General features: G+C 38.4%; 1 protein-coding gene across 15 annotated transcripts in view; it reads left to right on the top strand.

Moving 5' to 3' along the window:
- The window catches only part of MCTP1 (multiple C2 and transmembrane domain containing 1), a 564,253-nt gene that overhangs the window by 485,823 nt on the left and 58,765 nt on the right, over window positions 1-19,665 (top strand). For all 15 annotated transcript variants that reach the window (XM_044384008.3, XM_044384007.3, XM_044384003.3 and 12 more), the window contains one exon: window positions 7,714-7,767. In XM_044384008.3, coding sequence (XP_044239943.1) covers window positions 7,714-7,767 — 54 coding nt within the window. The remainder of the gene's footprint in view (window positions 1-7,713; window positions 7,768-19,665) is intronic.

Here is a 19,665-nt window from a genome sequence, read left to right as displayed (position 1 = left end):
TAGATGGAGACATAGTTCAAATAAACACTAGAATTCTGTTCCCAGTGCTTTGTGTAAGTGAAAGAATGGACATTTAAGACTACTCAGAAGGAAGTATGAAAAGAAATTCATTTAAGATGCTTATACTGATTATAGAATTTATATTATATTTAGTCTTTCGTAATGGAAGAGGTTTTCTGCATATTAAGCTGACACTTAAAAAAATAAAAGGTTACATCTTCTTGGCCAGTAAAGTAAATTTACTGCCCTTGCACCTTACAGCAAAGCATATTATACTGCAAATAAGAATGTTGTTGATGATGCAGAATACAGGCTGTATGTAATCAGTGGCATGCATCAAAAGTCATCTGATAGCCACATTAAAGCCACATTTCCTATTAAGAATCAGACTAAATTACAACATGGCACTTCCCAGAATGAGCCAAGGAAATGCATTCTGCAAGAAGAAATAATTGTATTTGAGTGTCTCCGTAAAAATCAGGAAGTCTTTTAGCAGTAAGTAATAATGCTTTTCTTTTTAGTCTGCCTTCTTTTGTATTGCAATATATTCAACCTCACTGGCAAGCCTATCACACTAATTATTATTACATCTAGTGGTTCAGTTATCTTGATGACTACTGTAGCTGAAATACTCCAAGGTCAAATCTTTAATAGCGCGAATCAAACTAAGCAGCCATCATACATCCAGTTGCTTTTGAGATATACTGGATGAAACAGTATATCCCAGACCCGTTTATGAGTCTTATTATTCTTCCAGACGTGGAGAAAATTATACGTACAGCTTAATTATGCCGTTTATTTTGCAAAAGTTCCTTCTCAAAAATTTCGTGAGAAGCAGACGTGCTGTTGCAAAAATGACAGCACAAGTGCACCTATAATGATCTTACTGACCGCAAAAGTCTTTAGCTGACTTTGGTTGACCAGAGGTCAACTCTGGTACTTCTCAGTGATCTGAAAGAGTCAGAGTGTTTATATGCATCTTCTCCATCCATAGGCTTCCAGTAATTTCATATGATATTTACACATGTAATAAATTCATTGGCACACAAATGCATGCTCTGCTCGGTTTCTGCAGACACAGAATGGTATAAATGAACTCCAGACCATGTTGAAGAATACTGCTCTCTCCAAATTCCTCTGTATCTCTAGGGTGGAAATAGGCATTTAGTTTGTAATGTGTCCAAATATAAGCATCTGTACACATTTGGATGTTCTATGAATATGAAATTAAATATGAAACTTCTTTCTTTTGTGACAATTTTCTTTCTTTAATTTTTTAACATGCAGTTGCACATCTGGACAGCAGTGATTTCTTCTTTAATTTAAATGTGTTGCTTTTTTATAGACCGTGTTTGAGTAAAGCAATTTGAATTGTGCAACTATTCATTCTGAACATAGCAAAACATCTATTTAATTCAAAGATTATTTCCAAGGAAAAAAAGTAAACATATGAAAGAAACTAGTTTGTGTCAGCTTTGACTTGGGGAGTGTTTGGCTTTGTGGTTCTCAATACTTATCTTACAAGGGTGATATAGCCAAGATTCTTTTGGTTTCTTTTTCTTTGAAGAGTAGTAAGTAAGTGGAGGACTTTATTCCTGGGCAAATCAAAATACAAATTGTTTTAAGAATTATTGGTGGACCTTTTAACCCCCTTTGGTCACTTTTGTTTTAAAACACACCCTTTAACTTGGCATTGTAATTAGTATTCACTGCCCCACGATGACTTTAACAATGAAGTTTACCCGAATCCACTCTTTCTCATCCCTTCACTGTCTTGGTCTTCCTTTTCTGCATCCTCTTGTCCCCTCCCTTATACATCATTGTCTGGGGCAGGAGTATTAAACATGTCGTACTTGTATTCAGATTACCAACACCATTATTAATATTTTCAGCCAAATAAAATTTTATTTCCTTGCAAATCCTAAAGCATTTCAGTTGTGTTGAATTATAATTAAAAGTCATAATATGAAAAGAGCTCCTGTGCAACTGCATAATATACAGATGCAGTTTTGCCCCATTTGAAAATGGATTTTTAAAAAGTACAGCCACATATTATATTTTATATGTTAATGACAAATGCTCAACAAATATGGAATAGGAAAGAAGAAATATTACGCTCTTTAAAATAATGTTATCTGCTTATTCTTTGGCTGTAATGTAGCTGGCATGCTGCATTTGGGGCTGTCTACGTGTGTTTTTAAAAATGTCATCTTTATTAGTATTACATTCAAGGAATAGTACCAAGAATCAGTTTCTTCCAAGACCTTGCTCTGGTGTGTGGCATATAAGTCTGTGACGAGCGACATTACAGAAGGTCATGTCAGTTTTAACTGCTTGCATTACATCTTTCTGATTTCCCTAGTGCCCTTCCTTTGTTTGATTAATACTACTTGCTTTCAAGCAGGGTATCAGAAAGCATAATTTGGAAAGAGAATTCTAGAGCCGAACTGAGAGATCCCCCTTCAAGAAAAGGGAAAGAAAAAAGAAACTTTGGAAAAAAATATATCTTTTCTAACACATGCATTTTTTTCAACGCTCATTTTTTTTTTTCTCAAGGAAATCCTGCATATGTGTTGTTATTAAATTATTGTTGACAAATGTTTGGGCAACTGGACTTCATATACTTGAAAACAGAACTATGTAGTCCTTATGTGGTTTTATTTGAAGAGGAAAGAGCTGGAATTTGAGACTCCTTTATTTTGTTTTCCTTTGTTGAGTGTTAAATTCTGCCACTCTCTTTCTAAATATAAGTGTTACTTGAGTTCTCTGGGAAAGGTTGCAGTTTTGTGCAGTCATTAAATGCACTTTGGTGATGTGTACGGTTTGTTTTTAAAACCTCAGGTTGCAGTTTCTGTACTCATTGTATTTGGCCAGGGCTCATGTCTTCAAGCACAGCCCCACTTCTGAGACATTCTTGCCTTAGCAGCCGTCCATTTCATTGGTCCGTTAAAGCCTGAAAATTAGTGGAAGCATTATCATTTTAAGGGGCAGTCTTGATCCTCACCTCTACCTGTGTCCCTTTATGTGTTTCTTAGTGTCTGCGAAACATGAATTGGAATTTCATATGTGATAAAGAACACTGACTATTTTGCCCAGGACAAAAAATATACATAACTTAATTTTTAAAAATTAATGTTGAGAGGCACCTGGGTGGCTCAGTCAGTTAAACGTCTGCCTTCGGCTCAGGTCATGACCCCGCTCCTCCCTCTCTCTCTCTGTCTGCCACTCCCCCTGCTTGTGCTCTTTAATCTTGAAATCTTTAAAAAAAATAATGTTTAAAATATCATTAAATTGATGTTATTTTTCTTTTCACTAATAGCTAACCTTTTTGAATACTTACTTCGATACAAGAACTGTGCTAAGTACTTCAAATACACTATTTCATTGGATCCTCAGTCAACACTGTGGGATAGGTGCTATTATCTTCAGTTTCCAAGGAGTCTTAAACTTCACCTGAGCAAAATGTAATAGTGGGACATATCCTGAAGCAGCTTAAAGGCATCCGTAGGAAAGCGTCTGTATTATAAATCCTCACTCGTAGATGTTTATGATGTAACATTAAAAAGGCACTGGAGGAGGGGAAAAGCCCTCGCTAGAGCGCTAAAACACAACACAAAGGCCTCTCGCTAACACAACACTTTTCTGCCAAATGTAAGAGCAAATGGTTGTATTGGGTGGTTCTCGCTGCACATTTGTAGAGCAATTGTGCGTAGCCAATTACCCACTTGTGCAGGGTGAGAACAGTTTGGGTTTTGCAAATGAAGAGCCTGATTCTGTAGACCTCTTTGAGTCTTTCTTGAACATAAGATCTGCAGCTGATTTGGAAAATGTGTAAATTAAGCAATTGGCTTATGTTTAGATAATATTTTGAATTTTTGAAAATTAACTTGAAGGTAGTAGAAATCTCCAAATCTTAAAGGTTAAACGTGTATGCTTTCTGTTTCCGGGCCGATTGGGAAGGCATTTTGAATATTTGCTTTTATTAGTCTGCATCACTGATTAAGTATACGTCTTTCCAGAAAAGCTAGTTCAGGTCTGTGAACTAGTTCAGTTCTTTTACGTAAAAGCCTGTTGAGGCCTATGAAGAATAGACGATGCTTTCATCTGTTCATTCTATCAACAAATATTTCTGGAACACCTATTAGCACCTGACAATCTGCTAGGCAAAATCCAACACCATTCTTACTTCCCAGCACCTGCACTATGATCATAAGTACTGAAGAGGAGAGGCATATAATACATTTTTAATAATAACTACCAAAAACATTGTTTGAGTTTATGCGCAAAAGTATACTTGTAGTATTTCTTTTTCCTTGACATATTTGATAAATGACTTTGTGTGGGTAATTTTAGTAAAACGTTACTTAACCAAATCATCCCGTTTTATACCTCCACTATATACAGCTTTTACTGAAAAATAAAATGGATCATAATGACCAACCTAAAAAATCACTTAATCTAAATTGATCATTTTATTAAAGATACAAAATTGTACTCATTTAAACAAAACTTAGGAGAGCTAGGTGAATTCTTCCCCCCACCCCTACCCAAGAACTGGGCAGGGGGTGAGAGCTGACTCTGTGTTGTCCCATTGTCTGGGTTTGAGTTCTGTTTCAGCTATTTGCTGTGTTAGGTGAATTCTTTGGAAGAAATACAATGTACTGAAATATTGCGGCTGTTTCTCCCATTTAAACCTCCATCAAAAATAGCCCAATTTGGAATTGCCTGGCATGTAGCACCATGATTATACATTGTTACTATTATTGTCTTTATACTTCTGAATACTTTAAAATTTCAGGAAATTAAAAGTCAACATGAAAGATTATCTTATAGTCTCCATTTAAATTCTACTGAATTATAAACCTCTTGAGGGCTGACATGAGTATAGATGAAATATCTGTGTTATTCATCTTTGTATTCCCGCAGTACCTAGCACTGTGTTTCTTGGCCAAGGGGCTTTACAATAAATGCTTACAGAGTTGCTGAATATAGTTAGAATGTTAAGAGTCCTTCTTTCTTGCTGAGGCTGAATTGCTTTATATGTCTTCAAAATAAGTGTAAACTTTCACCAGATATTGGAAACAGCACATTGTGCTACCATGGTTCTTTCGAAATGCCAAACGTCCAGAGGAAAGACCACAAAATTCTACCATGTAATAGAAGATTTAAAGTATGACATTAAATTAGGAACAATCTCACAGGTTGTGAGATGCTTTGGGTTATATATTGGTTTATGAGAAATGGAAGTTTGCATTTGGGCTATTCTTTTATATCAACTAATGCTTTTAGAATATTTGAGAACAATTGTTAGATCACTGAGAGTCCCAACATGTTATCTCAGTTTCTGTAGCTCTTTGCGTAATACAGTCTTAGCTATTGAAGTTTTCACTCATAACATATTCCTGTCTGTATCATAAGCCACATGAAAGAAGCACTTGCTGTCTCTGTCTTTTGAAGTTATGAGTTTTGGGAGAGAGATTTAAAAATATTTAATAACCATGATTCTATCAAGTTTATTCAGAAATAGAGATACAGACTGGATAAAAAAGGAAAAGCACCACAAGAATTAGAAATTATATGAAGTGCCATGAATGTAATCAGAAGTTGCCACTTACCTGAACAGCAACCCTCCCCAAAGTTTCTTAAATTTTTGGTTTCCATGGAGAGAGAGAGAGAATGTGTGTGTGTGTGTGTGTGTGTGTGTGTGTGTAGGTATATAAAACCATAATAAAACACCTGAAACAGAGTGATGTCCCATTTGTAATGCCACAGTTACACGTTAATCAAGGAAAGGGTAAATTATTGAGCAAATCCAAAATGACTATTCCATAATGCTGAAGTAAGTAAACTAGGAGGCATTAAAAAATACCTTCTTGCCTACCCACCTACCTGGATTATATATACATATTATATACATTTGATTATTGAATACATTTCTAATTTTCTTTCAGTGTCCATTCTCATAATATAACCCTTGTATAAAATCAGAGAATTAAAATTAGAGTTTCCAGTAATTCACCAAAATTGAAAAGTAATACAGAGATAGTCAAAAGTTGACATTTATATGCAAGAATTAAATCTGGAGCCCTGATGGCACCAAAACCACAAATGACAAAAGGAAAAATTAACAAATGGGACTATATCAAACTCAAAAGCTTCTGCACAGCAAAACAAACAATAAAAAGACAACCTACAGAGGGGGAGAAAATTTTTGCAAACCATATGTCAGATATGGGGTTATTATCCAAAATATCTAAAGAACTCAGTCAACTCCCTAACAAGAAACCAATCCAATTTAAAAATAAGCAAAGAACTAAACAATTTTCTAAAAAGGACATCGAAAAGGCCAACAGATAAATGAAAAGATGCTTAACATCACTAATATCAAGGAAATGCAAGTGAGAACCACAATGCCGTATCACCTCTGTATCAGTGGACCACTGAGTTAGCTAACGTCTGTTAGAGTGGCTGTCATCAGGTAGAGACAGTAAGCGCCGTGGAGCACGTGGTGAATAGAGAACCATATACATCGTTGGTGGGAATGTATATTGGTCCAAACACTATGGAGAGCAATATGGAGTTTCCTCAAAAAAAAAAAAAAGGTAGATCTGCTGTATGATCCAACAATTACACTTCTGGGTACATACCAATGAAAACAGGATATCCAAAAGTTATCTGCACTCCCATGTTTGCCACAGCAGTATTCACAAAAGCCAATATATGGAAACAGCCCAAACACCTATCAGTGGATGAATGGGTGAAAAGGATGTGGTACATATACACAGGGGAATGTTACTCAGTTACAGGAAAGGAAGATAGCGTCCCTTTTGTGACAACATGGATGGACTTTGAGTACATTAAAAGCAAGATAAGTCAGTAAGTGTAGTACTATATGGTATCATTTATTTGTGGATTCTAAAAAAGTTAAACCTATTAAAAAAAAAAAAGATAGTAAAATGGTGGTTACCAGGGGATGGAGGGCAGGGATAGCACTGATGGCGTCTAAGGTACAAACACATGACAGGTAGTAAATAAGCCACAGAGCTCCGATGTACAGTGTAATGAACATAGACAATAATAGTGTGCAGTAATTATGTAACATGGTAAATATTGCCCCATTAGCAATCCTAATACAATATATAAATGTATCCAAGTAACACGTGGTGTACTTTAAACTTAGCCAATGTTACGCATCAAATATATGCAACAAAAAAATTAAAAATAAGTAAAATTTGAGCCATGAAAGCTATTAGCTTCATGCCATAGACCAGCAGCATAAATCAATGAAAAGGTACTGTACCTTAGAGTTTGATGAGAAGTGAATTAGAAATAACAGAGCTGTTTTCTGCTTAGTTATCTGATTCTGAACTTAAAGTGTCTGATTAATACAGACAGTGAAGCAGGTGAAAAGGAAATCTCCTGATTTAAAGCATCTCTCAAATTAATGTTAGTTTACCTTAAGCACGTTGCGGGTACTTTAGGTTGTCACGGAACATTTCACACAAATACGGTTCCCCCGACTGGGATTCAGTTCCCTGGTTTTAATCAATTAAAAACATCGTGTTTTCTTCATCCCTATCTCTAGATCAAACATTGCCTCTCTGTGCGTCTGTTTCAAATGTTAATAAAGTTTTCATTTCCAAAAGGTTCAAAATGACAGAACAAAATTCTCTCCTTTAAGAGCGCGAGAATGACTTCTGTTCCTGTCTGCAGGTAGTGGAGGACATGCTGGAGGACGAGGAAGAAGAAGATGACAAAGATGACAAGGTAATTATCTTTCCCAGCACTTGGGTACCAGGGGATGGGGAAATGTAGACATGACACTGTTTTCACAGACAGTTAAAAAAGGAGTTGAAGTGTTTGAGTCCAGAAAATTGGACAATGCTGTTTATCATCCTAACAATGCCACTGCATGTTGCAAAGAAGGAGAGAGGGCTATAAATCCTCTTCGTTTTTGTCCAGAGCTGGGTCAAATATTTTTCTGCCAGGAACAAAAAAAAATAATTCAGCTTGTCTGGAACTTGATAGCTCTCGTGAAGATAACAGCAGTGACAACTGGTTTTGAAGGGCAAAAATTTGTCCTATCTTGAGTATTACAAATCGGCCTGCACTTTGGAGGAAGGGAGAAGGGGAAAAAAGAGCAGCCTGCTTAAGTTGAACATGGATATTGTCATCTGTAATTTTCAAGGAATTGCTCAGCAAAAGCACACACGTGTGTAGGGAGGGCTCCGGAGCGCATTTAAATAATCCCAGTCCTCACGGCCCCTGCCTAGACTTGACTTGGAATGGCTCTGTGGCTTCTTGGTCAGGAAAGCTTATTGAGAGGTTATTTTCTGACTGCTGGTTGACATGGGAATGATGACCACAGTAAAACAAACAAACAAAACCAGCTAGTTTCTGGGATTGCTTGGATTGGTTGTCCCCTGGGAAGAGGGGACAACTAGAGGGACGAATTAGAATGATCTCGCACACTGTAGCAGTGTCTGGGGTCAGAAGAAAGGCTTTTTATGGAAAGGAGGAGAGTGAGGCTGGTTTATCAAAATCCTTGAGCATTTCTAGATCAAAAATCTACAAAGTGCTAAAGTGAGACTGGGAGGGAAGAGAGAATATCATTCATCGTTCCCAAATTGTTTAGCATATAAAACCAGATTTTGACCTTCACTGGAATCTGAGTTCTGTGATAGTAAAGCAGTGAATTTTTTTTTAATAAAGAACAGTAGTGTATCTTAATGTATGCCCTTGACCTTTGGTTCTAGTAGAGATGTACAGTTATATCCTGGTATAAGAACTTGCACACTGGTAGCAAGCGTTAGAAATGTAAAAAAAAAACTCCAAACAAACAAAAAAACCCACAGTGGTTAGTCAAACTCCCAAATGATTTTTTTCTTGACTAATAGTCAATGCTAGGAGGAAAATAAAAGCATAGATACACACATGCACACTTTCTCCCTTCTAATGCCGTTCCAAACATCTTAAAATTGATAGAGCTTTTAGGTGAAATTTTTCTTCTGTACATCATTTAGTCATTAGCGACATCATCAAACATCCACTAACAAAACGTCCTTTCTACAAAAACACATATGTGCTTGTTTTTAATGTTAAATAACATGAACGTACACTTCTGGCAATAAATGATACGATTTATTGTTAAGGTCAGTTGTAGAGCTGTAGAGAGCTTGTATTTTAACTCAACATGCCAGCTCTGAATCATCATTTCTCTGCTGATAAACACTGAGCTGCCATCCATTTATGCCCATTTTCCCTTGCTTGTTGCTGCTTTATTATTAAAGCCACCATAAAGATTCATTCCAGCAGCAGGCGTTCCCTCCGAAATGTTAATAAATGGAAACCCTTAGTGAATCTAGTACTTCAGTGTCCCTGCTTGAAGTCAACCTGGGTTTTTTTTTGTTTTTGTTTTTGATTTAGCCAGTTGGTTGATACTCCAAACCACTCATCTCCCCTTGATGGTCATTTTTTTAATAGAGAGGATGTTAGGAGTGGGAAGCGGATAGACGCCTGGCTAACCAGCTCCCCAAAACCTAGATGTCAAGTGGGACATGCCAGGTGGAAACGGCACCAAGCCTCTGGAGTGGCATCTATTGTAATCTAGTGTGTAGATATCTGAAACTGACACCCTGGTTCCAACACATTTTCAGATCTAGTTACCAAAGTTGATTGAAAGTGAGTGCGTAAATTACTGTGTGAATTCAGCCGTATTCTCGTGCGCGGGATGCTGACAAACTGTGTTTTCCATATGAAAAGATGGTGAGCTGATTTTCATAAATCCAACCCTTTATTCAATTGATACGTAAGGAGGCTTTTCTTTTCTACTCATAATGCAATTGATAGCATAAAAATCATATCTGAACAAAAAAGAAAATCTCAAGTATAATAATTTACAAAAGACTTTTAGGGGCTTGCATAATGGAAGAACTCTAGAGTGGATGTGTTAAAATATAAAGTTTCTCCTATAAGAAATGGAAATATGAAAGGATCCTTCGAGTTTCCATTTAGCAGGCTCCGTCTCTGGGCTGGCTGTCAGAGTGGTAAAGGTTGTAAGTCTTGGCTATCAGTGTGTCTGAGTGGGAGAAGGGTCATTTCCTACTTTAAAAAATTCATTGGTTCCTCCGTTTAAAGTTTGCGTATAGAGTCATGCGTAATGGAATTTCAGGAGAAAACAAATGTGTTTTTTGCCATATGAGCAGGTAGTGACCTCTAGCTCTCATTATTTCTCTGTTTTCTCATATGGTATAATAGTGGGGTCAGGTCAGTGAGTCCTCTTATAGGATAAAAGTAAAAAAGATTAATAAATGTGCCAAAGCCTCACTTTAATTGAACCTGAAGCATATGTTGCAAGTATGTAAAATATGTCCCAGATGTTTCGCCAGGGCCAGTTTCTTGGCTTTCCCTGATTACCACAAGGCAGCTATTAGTCCTCTAACCTTTGGACTTGGGGGTAAATGGGGTATTACGTGGCACAGAATGAGAGCACCTGTTTTCCATTCAGCAAAGACCCCTGGCAGGCTTTGCCTAAGCCTATCCATATGTTTTCACTTAGCAGATTGTTGGGCGATTATGAAAAGTGTCTTTCTTTAGAGGCAGCGTTGATATTAGTCACTCACAATGAAAGGGCAAGTCATTGGCTACTTGACAAGGTCCGTGTGGGCATAAACCGACATCGTTTATTTCATTTCGTCTCGAAACGTTTTCCCTCCGCATCATTATGTAGATGGCAAAGACACAGGTACAAAAAGGTGAAGCAGACCAAGATTATAATTCCTCCGCATAAAGTTGTGTGAGAGCTCTTCTTTAGCGCTGACTTCAGCACCTGGGAGGACTTTGGTTAAAGTTGGTCAAAGCTAAGTCATGATTCACCTGGATTACCAGATCTTGAAGCTTTTCCACACCCTGACCATTTGAGTATTCTTTTTGTCCTGTGTTCTCCCTTTTTATTAAAACAGCTGATCGTTATTGAGGTGAGGGCTTGTGATCCTCAGACTTCACCTCCATTCAAGAATCCATTGTCCACATTGGCTTTAATCTAAAATTAGGTGGCTTTTCTCTTCATCCAGTTCCATGGTTTTCACAAAGACAGAGAATGTGGGTATTAAATGGCGGGCCTTCATTATGAATCATTGGCTTGTTAATATTTTCACTTATCTGCATTAGGTAGTAGCACTCTGTGAAGCTGGGCTGGAGATGAAATTTCTTCTGAATCGAATGTTAGGAAGACATCACCCTGTGTTCTCAATTCCCTTTGTTGTAGACCATTCTCTATGCCGTCAACCACGAAGTCACAATTTGATCTGATTTTTGACCTAACACCAAATCCTGCCTTTGTGATTAATAGAATGTCTTAGTAAACATGCTTAGCTCAATTACCCAGGTGGGGCTATCAATAAGCCGTATAATAGTGTTCTGCCCGTGTTATTTATGATAATACAGTGGTCAATCTGCATAATCTAGACATCTAATTAATGAAGATCAGCTTTCGTTTTGTAGCTTAAAAAGTTTAGGCATGCTTCCCATGGTGTGTCCTACCCTTGTAATGGGATCCAGCTGCAATATCAGGAAGCGGAAGATAGAATGCAGGTTTTCCTCAGGAGAGGCATGGATTCAAATGCATGGCGTACTACTAATGTTTATTGATAAAAGATACTAAAGTGTTCAGGCATTTATGCTTACATTGCTTCTCCTTTTTCTTCAGTCATTAGGTCAAGGTTACTGTGTTTCAAGATAACTAGATGCAATGAGTGAAACATATATGAGTTCCTTCAAAATACTCAGATTGTTTGCTTTAATTCTCAGAATCTGTGTTATCTGGTTTGATTCTCCAGCCCTAAACATGTGTATAATATACCCAAGATGCATACTTCTCTGCATCTCAAATCAAGCATGGGGGGAAGGAGACAACTCTAATATGTGATAGGACAGAAGCTTTTAATCTGACAAAATGGCATTTTCTAGTTACATTCAATGAAATAATTACATGGTGGGGAAGCAGATCAAAGCTTTGGAGAAAGGCAAGGAAAGAGGAGTCAAGAAAAAAAAATTCTTAAAAAGAAATCTTAACTCACATTTAACTGAAATAGCATTATATTAGTTTATTGGTTTCCTACTACTGCATAACAAATGGCCACAGACTTGGAGGCTTAAAACAAACCATATGTTAGTTTGCTCCCAGTTGGGTAGGTCAGAAGTGTAGGGCATGGCTCAACTGGGTTCTCTGCTCAGAGTCTAACACTCAAGGTATCAGTCAGCCTGAGTTCTCATCTGAGGCTCTGCAGAAGAATCCACTTCCAAGCTCACTTGGGCTTTGGTAGAATTCAGTTCCTTGTATTTGGAGGACTGAAGCCCTTGTCTTTCCTATTGGCCTGTCACTCCTAGCAGTCACTTTCCATGGTCCCTTCTATCTTTATACCCATCAGTGGAGAATCTCCCTTCTGGCAAATCTCTGTCACACTTGAACTCTCTTTCTTCAGGAAGAGCCTAGTCTCTTTTAAGGGTTCGCCTGATTAGGTCAGGCCCACCAAAGGTAATCCTTTGTGGGACGTAACCTAATCATGGGATGACCACCCCATTGTATTCTTTTTTTTTTTTTTTTTTTACCCCATTGTATTCTTACTTCCCTTCACATACAAGGGGAGGGTATTATACAGAACATGTACACCAGGAAGTGGGAATCTTGGCAGTCAACTTAGAATTCTGCCTACTACAATCATCTAGACCCACTAGTTCAAATTTATTTTAAAATGGGGAAATTGTCCTTCAGCCAAACATAGGTGCATTGCCAAAGGTGATATAGAAAAGTGTCAGAGCCAGGGCGAACTCAGATTTTCCAAGTTTGGCATCTTTACCATTTCCTAAAACTAAGTTTCCCAGGAGAATAAAAATCAAAGAACGGATGCAAATTACCTTAGACCTGATCTTCAGGTGTTCTGGTAGCATAGTCAGGGAGTATACCATCCATCCCAGCTAGGAGCTCTTTACTTCTAGGTTTCCAGTTCTTCACACTGTTTTCCTGTACTTTCAGCCCCTTCCCACTAGCCCAGCTAAGCCATGGTGTGGTGGGCAGAATAATAACCCCACAAAGATGTTCTCATCCTAATCCCAGGAACCTCTGTTAGACTACATGGCAAAGAGGCACTGAGGTGGCCGATGAGGTGAATTAACTGACATTAATACAACAAACTGATAGGGGGCAGGATGGGGTTAGAGTGTTGAGCTGCTATCCAGGCCTTGAAGACGGAGGAAGGTGGCCACAAACCAAGAAATGTGGGCAGCCCTTAGAAGCTGGAAAGGGCAAGGAAATGGTTTCTCCCCTAGAGCCTCCAAAAAGAAATACAGCCCTGCCCACGTCTTGATTTTAGGCCAGCGAGATGCATTTCTGACTTCTAGACTGCAGAACTGTAAGTTAATAAATTTGTGTTGTTTAAGCCACTAGGTTTATCCATTATAGCAGCAACAGGAACTCCTACAGGTGCCTTCCAACTGCATTTTCCACACTTCTAAAATTACAGTACGTTTTAAAGCACTAGATCTGAGCTCCTAATTTTCTCCTTATTAATTTAATCCTACTTTTCTGTATGAATATGGCTACACAGTTTTTCATTCAATATGGAAGTTAAGAACAGTATAACAAAGCAAATATTTTTATCCAAATTTCCTTCGTTTTTATTCAGAGAAGCTTGTCCAGGAATAAGAGTGGGTTTGTACCCACGTCTATGTACTTGTTTACTTTCCTGTTTAGGAGCCTGTATTCTTCATTGGTGAGTGCAGCACCAAGTCACGGTTAACCTGCTTTTTCCACAGAAGAATTTCGCTTCCTCAGAACATTCATTCTATTCCCCAAAACATTTCACTCAATAAAGTGTCAGGGCAGAAGGTATTAGCCCTACTCAGGTCACAGACCCTTTGAAAATCTGAAGAAACCTGTAGACATTTTCCCCAGAAAGAAAAAAAAAACATAAACACATACACAAAAAACTTTTTCACGCCTTTTTTTATTGCAATGGAAATAGAATTATTTTACAGAGACTATAAAGTTTCTTTATGAAGTCATATCTCTGTGGCTCTCACTACCTTCCTCTTGACATTAATGCCTATTTTCCTCAAACACCTGAGATAAATGCAAATTTTCCAAGTAAAAATAAAGTTTAGTTCAGCTCAGAAGTGAGCTTCTACAAGAAGGCTGATGTTTGGCTTTGATATTGAAATTATGGAGTGGTTTTTGACACAGCAATAGGCTTGTTATTTTTGACATCTGTTTGACTAGGACTTTGCAGTTGCATGGCAATACGTGCTTAAAACACTGACTTGGCAAGAGAAAACAGTAGCAAACAAAATGGGAGCTGCCGTGGCTTTATTAGATGAGGGTTAAGCACAGAGGAATTCCTCCAGTTCTCCGAAGTCCTGGCTGAATTCATATTCTGTTGTGCTGAGGAGATCATCTTTTAACACATTTTCATCATCAACCCCTCATCATTTAAAAAAAAAAAAAAAGGATTAGATGTTCACAGTTCCATGAGGTCATTGGAGACATAATTCGCTTTTAAAGAGTTATCTAAAGATTCCAACTGTCTGTGGGTTTCTACCTGTGAACAAATTGGAAAGCTTTGTCACCCCTTGTTCCAGTTTCCAGAAGCACTTCTCTAGTCTTGGAATGGGTAGATAAATGCCCCAATATGTCCTTGCAGCATGGCAGTAGAGTGAAAATGATTGAAATAGGAAGGTTTAGTTGGATAATTTGGCAAGAATAGCCATCAAGGAAAGCAAACTATGACTGGACTCTTTCCTATTGGTTTATTCTAATCATTGGATTTCCTTTGCCTCAGAAAAGCAGAACTTGTATTTGAAAGTCAATCGCATGTTTCAAGACAGGTCCACTGGAAAGCTCGTTAACGTCTATATTGCAGCAACGAACTTACTCTTAGTCTCCCGTTTCTTGACAAAACCTCTTGAAATAGTGTGTCAGCCCTGGCTCTCAAGAGGTTGACAACATTCGTAGAAATAGACACAGTTTTTTCAGGAGCCCTGGCAGGATCGTTGACACTGGCTGACACCACTGCATGTCGAGATGAGGAGCACACTTCTTCACCAGAGCAGCAGAACCAGATGTGTTGCCAAGCATCACAGATGCTCTGTCGGAGCCCAGAGTGCCAAGATTTTTATTCTGCCTGAAAATTTGTTTGGCAAAGAAATTCTTCACCATGTTAAAGGCATTGACTCTGCAGATTCTAAAAGAAGTTCACGACGAAGGAATTCTTTGATTGTAAGAAGTTGCCGACAGGAGTTGGCTATGCAAGTAGAAGTATCAATTTGTATCGTTAGGTGCAAAAGGGAGACATTAGAGAAATGTCAGAAATTCTGTAGTGTTGACATCATTTGATGAGAATACAACTTGAAGAAATGGGTGGCTTCACCAAAATATTTCCAGTGATGTGGATTATTTTGCTTGGTGGTATGATGAGCACAAAAAATATTTTAATACAAGTCTTTTTTTTTCCCCCTTGGGGCAAATCCAAAGCCAGGTGAAGTCCTGTCTTTAATAACCAAGACATTTTTATATAAAGAAAAAGATCCACCATATCTAATAGGTTTTCAGAGTAGACAGCCTGAGCTACTCCCTTTAATTTCATTGGTTGCATGCTTCCACTGGCCAGAATCCTGCACTTCCTGTGTTCTGTCACACTCCAGAATTAATAGAAAATCAATAGATATGAAAACCTCATGGTACTATTTTTTTTCCTTTGCAGTTTTCCAACTTAAGCTAGACTCAAAGTAAACAAAGAGGTATGGCTATAATCATGTTAGCAGAGTGTTTTCTCAGAGACCTATCAATAGCAAACTATGCTAGGGGTCTTAACATGGCAGTGACAATATTACCTGTCTGTTTGCCTTCGATAGCAGATTGCTGTCTGTTCAAAATATTCTTCGCTGCCTACCAGTCTCAGGCTTGGCCGTGTAACTCACTCTGGCTGACCCATGCCGCTTCCCAGCCAAAGGCTCAAGAGCTATCCTTGGCTCCGCCATCTCTCTTTTCCTTCTGAGACATAGCTGGAACTGTCCACACAGGAGATCCTTCTTTAGCTTGTGTTCTAGAATAAAGATGATGTGGAGCCAACCCAGAAGGGCATGTAGTGTGAACAAAAAATAAACCCAACCCTTGTTTTTATAAGCCTTTGTGATTTTGAGGTCTTTGTTGCTGCAACACAATTTAGTCCAGGCTGATGGACACAGCATTCATCACATATTACTCTGTGTGAATCAATGTGTTAACATTATAATTTGAAATAAAACATGAGTTTTTTAATAAAACTAATCAGGGTCTCAGAAAGGAAAATTTAAAATACTTTTCTTTTCCTAAAATGCCCAGATCTATCCACAGCCCTTGAGGCCCAATCTCTGATATAGGTTGAACGAGTTTGCTGTTAGGTCTCTCTCACTGAAAAATAATTTCTTTTTCCCATAAGCTTATAGCGAGAACAAGACACTGGGTAGACAAAAATAAATATGGCCGAATATGGGCCTTTCAGGAGTCACTGTCTAGTGGGACCCTTGATTATGTAAACTAATAATTATAATACGGTGAGAAAAATGTTACAATAAAGTTAAAAGGAGTTTGGGGAAAACAGGAAGATGACCGTCTTCACAGAATTGGCAGCGAATGTTGCATAGAGGTGGCATTTAGTTTAGGTCTAGAAGGATGAATGTGAATGTACAAGGAAGTGTGAGATGTAAAGGCAAGGAGAACGTGGTACAGTAGGAGTGTAAAGTGCAGGACCATGACACTGGGAAAGGTAAATTCAAGATTGTGAAGGCTTTAGCCATCATCTAGGGAATCTGAATTATCTTCAAACAATGAGGAATCAGAGGCAGTTCTAAAATGGGGACTTGTCATAATGACATTTGTGCTTTTAGAAGAAAACTCTGGCAAGGGGCAGGCGATGGATTAAGAAGGAAATGAGACTTGAAGTAGAGAAGTATGTTAGGAGGTGCCATGGTCGCCCCAGCAAGAAGTAATGGCCGCCTGCGCTTAAACAGCAATCATGATGATAAGAAAGAAACAAATTTGAGAGATATTTTTAATAGTAAATATAGTAAGATTATTGAAACAATTTATGTTGTGTAGAATAAGGGAAAACTATAAGATGTCTGGTTGAGATATCCTTATATTTGTGTAGCACTTCACGTATTTCAAAGTACCTCCCCTCCCTTACCTTAATTTAATGTTCACAATAACTCTGTGTATTGGCTTATCAAGTATCATTCCCATGCTTCAGGGTCAGGAAGATTAACTTGGCTACTGAGGACGTAGCTAAGATTAGAAACCAGATAATGTGACTAAAATAGAAAAGTAGTTGAGCCTAGAAAGAAGTTAACCTATCTAAGAAGAAGCTAAGTCTAGGAATTAGGTAACTTGCCTAATGATGAAGAAACTGAGATCAGAATATAAATCCTCTAATTAACTTTCCCTCCTGGTCATGTTGTAACAAAGCCCGTTGACCCACCTAGAGATGACAGCTAGGTCACTTGGTATGCAGTTTTGCATAGTCATCACCCATTCCGGTCACTATAGACAGAGAGTGTCGTCTGTGCCTGCCCATCCCTCTTCTCCTTGGGCTCTAGGTCTTGAGAGAGAGCAGCATTTGGAAAAATGATGGCAACAGGTCCATATTCAGTGCCTTTTCCCCATTCAGTGTGCTTTCAATAAGTAAACACAGAACCAGTGAGGAAGCAAGAAGTATCCATGTAAAAAGAGGCAAAATATTTTTGATACCTCAAAAGTTGGTTCAGAGGGAAAGGTGTATAATGACCATGCTCATTCTGACTCTGATCTAAGAGTCTTGAGGAAAATATGATGCAGGAGGATCATGGGTCAGTTAAGAGGTGCCTTCTCTTGTCACTATTTTTAAAATGAAAAGACTGAAATCTCTGAGACATAAAGTAATTCACTCAAAGTCATAAAAGAAGTGAAACAACCAAACTCCAAACTTGAGCCTGCCTCCAAAGCCCACCGTTTTTTGTGTAACAGTCTCCCTGTACACCCCCCCACACACACACACACAAAAACCCACTTAGTGACCTAAAGCAATAATTTTACCTCTATTATTCAGTGGGTTGACTGGGCTCACCTGGGCAGTTCCTACTCGAAATTTCTTGTGGGTCTAGCCAGATGTCTGGGGCTTTGGTCCTCTAAGATTGGACATAGGCTGGACATTCAAGATGGCTCAGTCAGAAGACTGGAGGTTGTTGCTGGCTTCTCATAACATGGCAGCTCAGTTCTGAGAGGGAGAAGCGATCCAAAAGTGAGGGTTTCAAGAGACCAAGCAGAAGCTGCAAGGCTTCTTATAATACAGCCTCGGAAGTCCCAGGATGTCCCTACTGTCATGTTCTGTTGGTCAAGCAAGTGACTAAGGCCAGCCCAGATTTAAGGAGAGGATGAGTTCAGTTCTACCTCTTAATCAGGAGTGTCAGGGTCCTATTGTCTAAGAATCTAAGGGATGGGAGGTATGCGGCCATCTTTGGAAAATAAAATCAGCCACCATTTCTAAAGAGGAAAAGCTTCTATTAGGTGTCCTGTAGCATTAAGGAATGGGAACCCTGTTACCTAACAGGAGAATTTCCCCTTAAGGTTTATCAGCACTTAGTGCTCGATAAGGTTATCTCAAAAATTAAAGAAGCATAGCACCTTGGAATTGCCGGATATATCCAAATCTTATCCTATATATATTTATTTCACTTTTTGTTTTGGATTTACAGGTTTAGAAGCAACAAATTGTCATTCTCTACTTCACTAAAACCTCAAAGTGCTACCTAAATCTCCCTTCTTCTGCTTTGTCCATAGATAAGGATTCAGTCCAGAAATTCCACCATCTAGTGGCACTCTCCATTGAGGCTAGTTATTGGGTAGAAAGGAGTCATAAAAAAATCCTTTTTAAATTCCTATTCAAACTGAAATGGACATCCATTGTCCTCCACCGGTGAAGGAGGACAAGACGCCACTGTCCTGTGTCCTGGAAGTCAGGCTGTTCTTGCTCTGACTGGCTGCCAGAAATAAAGAGTCAAGTGAGGAAAGGAGATTGCAGAATGCTTCCTTCTTAAAACATGGGGCTTTCTCCTTTTTAGAAAATGTAATTTGAAATTGCCAACAGTTCACATCTGGTATTTTATTAATTTGTTCAAGGACATCTCTCAGAGGATTTACAAGATCACTAATATCTCTAAAAATGTTGATGTACAAACTCTAAGTAGCTCGGTCAACACGCTACTCCAGGATCGCTGGAGCTCATGTTTTTCTGCTGGAGTGAGGTAACATTATGTGAATATTAAAATCAGTATTCAGCACATCATGCACGTATATGCTATTTCCTGGTTCCGGTATCTTGACCGTGTATTCTGACCAACAGTGATTTGGGAATGGGGACAGCATCTGTGTTCTCTGCAATTCCACACTAGAATATTTTGGAGACATACAAGGCAGTATAATAAACGAATATACGGCTGTTGCAGTCCGATAATGTAAGATTTTATTGATTATCCAACAGAGTAACCACCCTGGGTATTAGGCTTGCTTGTCACAACCTTCAGTGCCTGGAGTAGTTGAACAAGATCTTTTTTTCCACTGAGCTGACCTCAAAGTCACATAGTTTCAGAATCAAGGTC

This window comes from Ursus arctos, unplaced genomic scaffold (assembly GCF_023065955.2).
Source record: "Ursus arctos isolate Adak ecotype North America unplaced genomic scaffold, UrsArc2.0 scaffold_5, whole genome shotgun sequence".
NCBI classification, from domain to species: domain Eukaryota; kingdom Metazoa; phylum Chordata; class Mammalia; order Carnivora; family Ursidae; genus Ursus; species Ursus arctos.
This window is presented reverse-complemented; position numbering and strand designations above follow the sequence as displayed.